Consider the following 10,397-nt stretch of genomic DNA (forward strand, 5'->3'; position numbering starts at 1 on the left):
AACAGATGCTTTAATAAAAAGGTTGTATTTGAAAGAGCGGTTAAAACTTGTTTTGTACATTTTAGCACCAAGAAGAAGATAGTGTGTGTACTTGTAGAGCTAGTATATCTTTGTGAGGACCATCGGAGTGAGGACATTTGGCCCGGTCCTCACGTCCTCATAAGCCTTCAGAGGGTTCTTGGAGGGTTAAGATTTGAATTTAGGATTAAGGTTGGGATTAGTTGTAGGTTGGGGTTAGACACAGTTGTGATGGTGCAGGGGTCCAGAGTTACGCCACACATGCAACCAATACGCGGCAGGTTGGCAAAATATGCTTTACACATGTTAATAAAACCATCATTACCAACCTACTAAGGTATATACAAACAATTTAAAAGATAATTCTTTTTTAAAAAACTAGTGAACAACCTGCGTGACCTCTCGTCCTCTGTGACATGGCTCTCAGTCAGTTTCAACAGCTAGCAGCTAGCTGACAAGCTCGTGAAATGAATGAATGAATGAAACATGTGAAAAAACATAAATAGATTAGATTAAAACCCTGAATAAAACATCATAGTGCTCTTGCTGTCCATAATTTATTTCACAAACTAGAGTACAGATTTGTGAGTGTATGTGTGTGAACTGGGGGGCACTCAGCTTTACTTTGAAAGAAGTACGGAATAAAAAGGTTGGGAATCACTGGGGAAAGGAATGCAATAATTGAATGACCATCCTAAACAAAGGATGGAAGAAAAGTAGATTTCTGTCCAATAGAGCCAAGTCAAAAACAAAACTTTACAGTAAAAAGTATAAAATAATTGCAAGGCAAACTATATATTAACACTTATCATAGAAACATTTCTCTTTTTTGATGCTTTTCCTTATAATAAGTAGAGCGTTCTCCCCTCCTGATAATATAACACCCCCATGAGCCTTTAGGTGATCAGATTACACTCATGGCTTGAGAACGGCGTGTGTGTGTGTGTGTCGTCTCTGGGAGCGGATGAGCTACCGTTTTGCTGGGCTGGGGTAAAGCAGCACGGCGCTGAAAGAAGACAGGATCTCGGGGGAGGCCGAGATGGCGAGCTTCCCGGCGACCGCGACGAGTCCCGCTCTGTCTCCTCGGCTCAGGGAGAGAACCAGGCTCAGCGAGGCGGCGCTGCTGCAGTTACACTGTTCCGGAGAGAGCGGTGCTGCGGAGTCCAGCCTCTGGATGCTGCGATTGGACACCGACAGGACCGCCTCAATCTTCTCGCCGCGCTGGGCCGCCAGCACAGCGGTCACCAGGTAGCGGCCGTCCGTGGGAACAGTGAAGATACCTGGGAACACAGGAGAATACACGGATTCTCAGCAGAGACAATCGCTTGACGGTCATTTGTGGTCTCCTGAGGATTCATTCTACTGATTTTTCTGCCAGTGGCGCTGTAGTACAACGTACCTGTGTGAGGGTCGTAATGTCCTCCATCATTGACCAGCACCTTGTTGAATCGAATAATCCCAACTTCTCCTTGGAACGGTGGAAGAGTTAGTCCGGCTGAGAACGACACCTTCTCACCTTAACCGAGGACAGAAAACGTCACACTTGAGCAAACATGAGCGTAGAAGGAAGGACGGGAAGCTGAATAAAGAATAAAACCCGACCTGACGCAGCGACTGGTTTCTGTGGGGGAAGACTGTGTGGCATGTTCACATCTGTTGGTAGAAGAAAAATATTTTAGATCACTCTTGAAACGCTCAGTTGTTACGAAGCAACCAGTAAGATATGAGGGATATTTACCTGGGGTCATGGGCGTGCTGGTCTTCAGGGAGTCAGAGGACTTGGGTGGGGAAGCTTTGAAGCAGAACAAGGTATAAATAATGCTGAAAAGCACGCAGAGCAGAGTGGACGTGCATGAGGCCGTGTCTCACCTGGCGCCCCGGCAAAACCCTGAACAGGCATCGTGCTGCCATCGGTGCCCTTGGGCAACTCGGATGAGGTCATCCTGCCGGGGGGGCCCGCCTCTCCGGTCTCCATCACGGGTGGCTGCAGGAGAGGGGTGTCCACGGGGCCAACCGGCACCGCAGGGCTCTTACTTGAAACCTGGGGAAGTCTGGCGTCCCCCGCTCCAGCCCGAGCACCTGAACAGGACAGACATGGGGTGAGTGATGAGGCCGAGGCTGTAGGTCACTGAGAGAGGCAGATGTTTGGAGGTCAGACGTGTCAAAAAAACCAGCTGGTTACATACCGTCTCCTATACTAACTCACTGGAACATTTACCCCAGTCAAAATCTTAGAAATTATGAGCAGAACAAAAAAAAATAAATAAATGGTCTAGTCCAGAACCTTTCCTTCCAAGTTGGGATTAGCCACATGAATAACATTTTTAACATCTCTCAATACAGTGGGATATAATTTAGTTTCCTACAGGTTTAAGGGCAGTTTACCTTATATTTTTAATTTTTCTAGCCTAGAATGATTAAAGATAGAGTATTTGACTGTTTAAGTCTCCTGAGAGCAGAAGAAAGGTCAAATATTTCACGGTCATATCACCATAGAATACTTTCAATACAACTCAGTCACTAACTATAATATAAGACCATGCTAGTTCTCTGAAATATCTGTTTTTCGACTTGTCATTCGTTGAAACGGGACAGATTTGTGCGTTCTGTGTCTAAAAACCCAACTTGCAGGCACTTTATTTTGCATTTTTAACCTGCAAGCTAATTTTTTAGTTTTTATTTGCACCTTCCTTTGGCCTAGTGCAAGTCAATACTCTGTATTTTAACTGTGGACAGTGGATAAACTATAATCCGCAAACTATAACCTAAACTATAATACATGACTTTTTTCCCACTGTCAAATTGTGTTTGATGACTTTTCAGATTCTTAGCATGCTTCAAAGACTTGTTTGCACTCGCAAACACCGACAAACCTCGTTTTCATCTTGGAATATATCTACTTTCCCCACTTCCAAGCAGCGGTCTTGATTTTTATGGTGGGACTACCGTTGAGTCTCCTTAACACCCTAACCACCGTGGGTGATAACGTGAGGCTGTCATTATGGGCATAAACAGAGAAAATGACAGAGCGCCGCCACATCTGCCGTCACCCAGCGCTCAGCTCTGAACGGCCGCATTCCTGAGAGCCGCGGTTATCAACTAATCACCCCTCCTGGCTGGGGGGTATGACTGCAAAATAGGCCCCGACTTTGCTGCTCAGAAAGGGAAACCAGCACATAAAAGGCATACCAGGAGCACACCAAGGCACGGCCACATGTTCAATCACCAGACAGCTTGTCCCCCCCCCCTCCCGGAGGAAAAGGGTCATTTAGCGTAAAATCCAGAGAAGCCTGCCCGTTAAACGCAACATGTGCAGAGAGACCGGTGCGCGGCTGTAAAACAACGCAGGGGGTATGTCTGTGAAAACGCACACGTGTGTTCACTGGCACGTCTTTGTCGCGTTGCCCCTCACGTAAAGGGAGGTATGTGCTCCAGAAAGCAGCCTTTGATGTGAGGGATTGAAACTGATTTCAGACCCAGAGCGGCGAACCCAGGATCTGTGTCTGCATGTGAGAGTGTTTGTCCTGATGAAAGAGGTGAGCGGTAAACAAATGCAGCTGGGTCTGCCGTCGACCACAGATTTGCAGCCTTCATTCATCACGGCAGAGTGGGAAATCCTCCCTTTGTTGTGAGTCACTGAAGTCCTCAGTTCCAGGTCCCCCGTGTCACGAGAAATGCCACTTTCCGCATTACACACCACATTTATAATGACTGTAATTTGGTGGGGGTGTTGACTTTATGAGTCACCGAGGACTGGGCGCCTCGGCGTGAGAATTCAGTTCTCAAGGAGCGACTCGAGAGAGAAGCAGCGCGGACAGAAAGGATGGACAAATGAGGCGCTGCGGTGACAGCGCAACACAAGTGCCGAAGCCGTTTTTAGTTCTCGAGGGCTTTCTGACAGGTCCCGTCTTGTTTTTGGTTCTTCACGGGGGTTATCACGTTCGAACCACTGAGTGTGTCCGCCTTATCTCTCGCAGGTCATTGACCCGCAAGCCTAAGCAGTGAGCCTCGACAGAATCAGGAAAGGGTGATTTCTTATCTTAAAGCGTTTCCATAACAGAGCTCTAAAATGTTATGTTAAGCACATCAAGGCCTCCTCCTTGTCAAACACAACGAGAAGGATCACACAAGAAACATACGCGTTTCACATGCACCCCCACTGACAAACTGGGGGAAGCGGCACCTTGTAGCGTATGGCTCCTATATGTAAACGCTGGCATAAATCTACTGATAACATTTATATTATAAGAGAGCCAGAGATGTTACGCCATGCACAGAGCCATGCAGACACTGACGTTTACCCATACAACCTCTCATAGCTGAGAGTTAAATGACAAGTTCTCTTGCAAAGTTATTCCCACAGAAACAGTGTGTGCCTCTGACATCTGAGAGTATTTATTTATACGACATTAGTAAAGCTGAGGTTTTTTTTTTTTTTGTTTCTTCAAGTAATTAAAACCATGTTCACATTCGTAGTCTTGTTCGCAAACTTTACAAGTGGTGTACAGCCTGAAACCAGAGGCGCTGACCATGCAGATGTATGTGACAGGGTGTCAACGTCTACACGGACGGTGTTTCTTCGACCCGACTAAAATCATCCTGATCAGACGTTAGAGGCTTAAATGTTCTCATGGACGGCAAGTTAAAACATCTGATCAGATATACTGCGTGTGTTTGCGCGCTCGAAGACATCAATCAGACATCAAGAACAGGCGTTTTCTGACAGAGAAGATGATTTTCTCCAACTTTACGACAGAGGATATGACCAAGACGGAGCCACGTTCTCAGTGTTGGTGCCCACACTGATTCTGGTTTCCTACAACTTGTTTAAACGACTTACTGAAGCTACGTCCGTGTTTCGGTTCCTCCCGGAGAGACGTCAAGTCACCTGATGTTTCCCCCTCGTCGGGCAAACATAGGCAGAAGCAAACTATTTATCGCATCCGGAGAGAAATTGTTAGATCCAGCGCTCGCATGATTATTAGACACTAATATTTTAGCATTGACCAGCTTATCAAAGGTTTACACCGCCACTCCTAATCCAGTTGAATATTATTTCTGATTGGTCCAGATTATTCTGATTGAATGGGGCATTTTTAATCTGACCATTAGCATAAAATGTAATGTCCATATAACTGCGGCCATTGTTTGCAAAGCAGTCAGAAACTCCATTGGTTCGGGGAACTGCTTCGTTTAGATTAAAAATGTTTGGGCTGTGTTCATTGATGAAAACATCGATGAAATGCAGTCGAAATTCCTGAGTAAAAACTAGTAAGAGAAGTTTATTAAGTTTATTCAGTCAGTCTAATAAGTTTTTACAACAAGCTTTGGATGAAAGGTTTTTCAAGTACCTCAGGCAAGTCCAGGTCCAAATACTTTGATACAACATGGCTCGAATAACTGAGAGTTGTCTCATACTCTGCCTCTATCTCACTTATTAGTCACTGCTTTACTACTACTGAGTCAAAGCTTCTAATGGTTTTAGATTTTACTCAGCTTTGGGGGAAAAAAAGCCGTGATGAATTACTTCATGAAAGCTGGCTAACAGCGTATATTCCTTTCATGACTTGTCAACAAGGAATAATAAATCCATCCAAGAACGTCAGTGTTTTCATGCATTTAAGGCAACTAAACCGTTCAAGGAAAGACAATGTCCAGCTCCTTCCCTCCATTTCCTGACCCCCCCCCCCCCCCCGACTGAAGGTTAACAACTGCTATGACATCATGGTAAACATATTGACAAATGGCCTCTGGGACCTCAGCGTCGCTTTGAGAGTTCGCAGTGTTTATTTCTGCAGAAAACGAACTCAGCTGTGGAAGTGGAGGGTTGTGAGAGGAGTGCAGATGGGCCTGGATGGAAAAGGCCGAAAGGGAACGTGTTGAACCAGTAGCACCTAATCTAAACACGCCGACGCTGTTGGCTCTGGAATAAAGAGGGACGCCTGTGAGTGGATCCCTTGATAAGCACCATTTTCCAGCCTCTTCAGATAAACAAGGAGGGAAGATGAGGTAGCTGGCAAAGCCCTGAGCGGCCTCTGACATCTCAGAGCGAGCGGATATCTTCAAAAACCGTGCTCCCGCTTGCAAAACTTCCCAGTGACAAATTTTAGCAAATAGGGAGGAGCGGTAATAGTTCAGTTGTCACACCCTGAGTGAGAAAACGGTCATCTCAAAGCTGCCCAGATGAATCAGGAGCAAGTCAGACGTTACTGCAAACCCTTTGTTCTCACTTGGACCAAACCCAGAAGCAGGTTTATTTAATTCTGGACCAGACTATACGCTGCATCACCTGCCTCATAAACCGGTAACTCAAACTAGCTGGGCCCAGAGGAAGAGCTTGGGCTTGTAAACATCATGGGCGTTAGTCTAGTTCGCATTTACAACCGTGCAAATCGGTGAAGCCCAGCTCGGTCTCATAGGAGCTATTAATGAGGAGACGGAGACGGAGAAGTATGCAACGTATGCGCCGATATGAAAATCATCCACCACCAGAGAGGACGCAAGAACGCCTCGCTTAATGTCACATTTTACACCCAAAGAATGAATGCGGCGCACGCAGGTACAGAGCTTCACACACACACACACAAACGCTACACTTGGAGGCAGAAGCAAGCCTGGCGAGCAATCTTTATGCCAAGGCATTGCTCAACACAAGTGGGGTCTATTAAATGAAGCATGTGTCTTCAATCAGGCCGGCCTGCTTTAACAGAGAACACGGTTAAATGAAAATCCAACTTCCTCTCACACACACACACACACACTGAAAAACACTCCCAACGTTCAGCCTTTTTAATAACACAATCAGCCTGTGACAAACGAATGGGCTCCGGTCCAGACGATGATATAAAAGGCCCGGAGCTATTACAGCTATTGGATCCCTACCTAAAGCTTTGAGTATTTAACATTTTGTGGCTGATAAATTTAGCCCGTTAAAAACAAGGAAAGTGATGTAAAGTAAGATTATGTAGCTATGAAGCTATGAAGTGACCTATAGTGGAGGATGGTAAAGATAAAGCTAGAGGACAGTTACGCACCAGTAGCTAAAGTTAAAATAGTGGCTTGAGCATGGGCGTGTTTTATTGCTGCAGCTAGACCCTAATTAGAAACGTGGCTTTAAAACAGCACAGCTAAGTGATCATTCACCCCGTCGAGGCTTGGGTTGCAGCACGGACAACTTACCTTCCTTCCAAGGGGAGCTGTTCGCTAAGGACTCCAGGTCCCTGGCCACACTTGAGATGTGGTTCTGGAGGGTCTGGCAGGTTCCCCTCAGTCCTCCTATGTCTCGGCCGTGAGCTCTAACCGTGCCGTTCAGCTGGTTCACACAAGTCCACAACGCGGTGACGTGCTTGTTCAGGCCCTCTTTGATCCTCTGGAGGCTGCCGGAGATGGGGTCGAGCTTGCTGCACAAAGACTCCACGCTAACAATGCGGCTGTCGACGCGGGCGACCTCCTGTCCCACGTCTTGCGTTTTTTCCCTGCAGTGGTCGGCCTCGGCTTTCACCTCCCGGCCCAGCTCGTCCAGCCGCTGCCTCAGCTCCTGGTGCTGCTTTCTGTGGAGCTCCAAAAGGTCCTTGGACTCCTGCTCAGCCCCTGTTTTAACCTGACCCCAGGTAGAGTTAAGGCTCTTCAGCGTCTCAGACTGCTGATGGACTACATCTGAAAGTGAGTCCTCCAGGCTGCCTACACGTCCTCTAAGAAAGTTCAACTCGTTGTGTACATTCTCGTTGCCGTTGCTGTGGTTGAGGAGTTGTCTTTCTGCGTCTTCATTACCACTTAGCTGGGCTTTTAGGTGAGTCTGCATAGCTTCTACAGCAGCTTTGCAGCTCTGGACATCCTGCTGAAGGTTTTCTACAACAGTTACGTTAGCCTTGCACTCTTTTGGACACATCTTGTCCAAGCCACTGAGTCTATGCTCTAGAGTTTGAACAGAACCCTTTAGAGAGTTGACGTCCCTCTGAAGGGAGTCTGGACTCTCTGACAGACCACCAGACGGGACGCTGGTGCTTGTATTTACCAAGAGGGTAGTGAGTTCATCCTTCACAGAAACCAGCTTGCCTTCCAAAGTGTCCCTGAGGTCTTCGATGGCCGCTGCCTGTTCTTTTCTCAGCTTGTCCTCTACAGAGAGGCACTGCGCCACCACAGTCTTCTCCGACGAGTTAAGACGCATTTCAAGAGTCTCCACACGAACCAGAACAGAGCTGGACGCCGGGGTGTCTGCTCTCCCTGCATCGGCCAGCTTGGTCTTCAGTTCTTGCATCTCACTGCGGAGGTCACTTTCCTTTGAGTCCATGAGCTCTGCCAGGCTGAGATAGTTGACTTCCTGTCCTTCACACTGTTCCTGAACCGACATGATTTTATAATCGCACGAGTTCTTCAAATCGGCTAGTTTGATTTCCATGCCCTCCATCAACTCCTCTCTCAACGCGCTAAGCTTTTTGTCCATGTAGGAGCGCAGATCTGCATCGTCGGCTGGAGGAGCCGGAGGGGCAGTGGACAGCGGGGAATGCGCAGCCTCCATTAACAGACGAATTTGTCCGTCGTGGTGGCTGACGAGACCCAGCAGGTCTTCCAGGGTATTACTCTTGGACTCCAGATCGTCTGTGACCTGCTTCATCTTGCTCATGACCTCATCCATCTGCGACGTGTCGTGGTCAAAGGAGAAGTCCTGCACTTGAACGGTCTGGGTTTCCGCGCCACGTGCGCTCACAGGCTGCTTGAGGTTATTCAACAGTGTATCCAGCATTTTACTGGCATCCTCCTGGAAATCCAGCCGAAGATTGGAGGACATGTCCGTCATTCTTGCCTGCATGTCGAGGACCATCTGGGACAGTCGCTGCACCTCTTCCTCCAGGTGCTGCGGACTTTGAGCACCTGTGTGACCCTCCAGCGGCCTGTGACCTGCCTGACCTCCAAACTGTCGCTCCCCTCCCCATGGATGGTGTCTCTGGCCTTCTGTCCGCTGGTCAGGAGCTACTTTGAGAAATAAAAGGCAGTCAGAAAAGACACATTTGACATTTTTTGGAAGAAATTACTTCATTTTTTTTTTTTTTTTTTTTTTAGCATTTTAGCATTTTACTTTTTGGGACAGGAAAATGTCCAGTGGCACGGGGAGGATTAGGCAAACGGTCCACTTGGATTAGCCTCAGGTCTTTCACCTCTCTGCAGTCGTGACCCTGGTACCCCGGGCAGCACCTCCACTCCAGCTCTGTTACAGTCTTGTAGCCAATCTTATACGTGGGCCTGAAGTGTGTTCGATATCTAAGAAGGAAAACCAAACCAGGAATTCTCACAAACATCCACCACATCCCTGGGCAGCAATAATATATGACAGATATATTTATTCTGCTCATTAGATGCCAATTAAGACTACCCTCCTCAGCAATACAACGTAAACTTGGAATAACACCACAGGGAAATCAATTTGTTGACTGCCAAGACTCCTTTACATTAACTATCATTTAATCATGCGGTTGGCAGGAAGCAGCTAAGTATTTTCCACAACTTCCACTCATGAGGACCACTGGCCTCATGATTAATGTCACCCAGTGTAATTCTTGCTCAATGACCACTGAAGCAAAACAACATGAGTCACAGGCTACTTCTTAAACTTCTGTGAGCACCGAGGATGGCAGTAAATGCTATAAATTGGTAAGAACATGCAAAAGCGTTGCTTCATGTTGCTGGATAAAAAATATATATACAGACAAGAGCCAAGGATATCCGCTCTCCACCCAGCGTCCAAAACTTCTGGGAACTTACATCACTTGTTGCGCGCAGTTTGGCAGCTCCGGTGGACACGGCAAAACCTCCGGCTGCACGAAACTCTCCGTGCCTCCCACGACTGCACAGCTCACGTTCTTCTGCACGACGTAGGCGCACCAGTTTCTGCAGGAAAGACTCACTCGTTAATTTGCCCCTCATGTACAACAGAAGGCTTGCGGTGCGTGTTCGCTGCACGGGTGACTGAATGCACAAAGTTACGCACGGAAAACTCAACTTGCAAACACGGTGTAAACGATCCACATCCAGTTTACTCACTTGTTCCTTTGTCGCGTTTCGGTGCCAGGGTACGTGTTTCCCTGAAACACGTTGTGCTGGAAAGGTGTAGCACCGACGAGAGGGATGGTTATTAAAAAGTGAATAAGTGGCAGCCCGCACTTCATGATTAAAGTATTTTTTTAAATCCCGCCGTAGACTGCAATGAGCAGTGGAAATCAGTGTTCTGGAGATCGGTCAAGGCACTGCTCCCTCTCTGTGGTGCGCAAATCTAAGCGAGCTCCTTCCAGCGTCCTTGAATGTGACGTTTCGGGACCCTCTCCAATACTGACAGATGCCTTTTTCCGTTTTCTCAGATCTCTCTCTCTCTCTCACACACACAC

The 10,397-nt window shown here is 47.3% G+C and overlaps 1 protein-coding gene across 2 annotated transcripts; it reads right to left on the reverse strand.

The window, feature by feature from the left end:
- Window positions 1–91: 91 nt before the first annotated feature.
- Window positions 92–10,314, reverse strand: emilin2b (elastin microfibril interfacer 2b). 2 transcript variants are annotated; one of them, XM_084565663.1, is made up of 9 exons: window positions 10,057–10,314; window positions 9,778–9,903; window positions 9,095–9,276; window positions 7,198–8,988; window positions 1,888–2,097; window positions 1,757–1,810; window positions 1,621–1,671; window positions 1,418–1,534; window positions 92–1,298 (listed from the first exon to the last, which is right to left on the reverse strand). In XM_084565663.1, the coding sequence occupies exons 1-9, from the start codon at window positions 10,179–10,181 to the stop codon at window positions 988–990; spliced, it is 2,967 nt and encodes a 988-aa protein (XP_084421789.1). In that variant the 5' UTR covers window positions 10,182–10,314; the 3' UTR covers window positions 92–987. The 2 variants fall into 2 exon arrangements, with proteins under 2 accessions (XP_084421789.1, XP_084421788.1); XM_084565662.1 differs by having other exon boundaries at window positions 7,198–8,991.
- Window positions 10,315–10,397: the final 83 nt, after the last annotated feature.

Source organism: Chelon labrosus, assembly GCF_963514085.1.
Source record: "Chelon labrosus genome assembly, chromosome: 18".
Taxonomy (NCBI): Eukaryota; Metazoa; Chordata; class Actinopteri; order Mugiliformes; family Mugilidae; genus Chelon; species Chelon labrosus.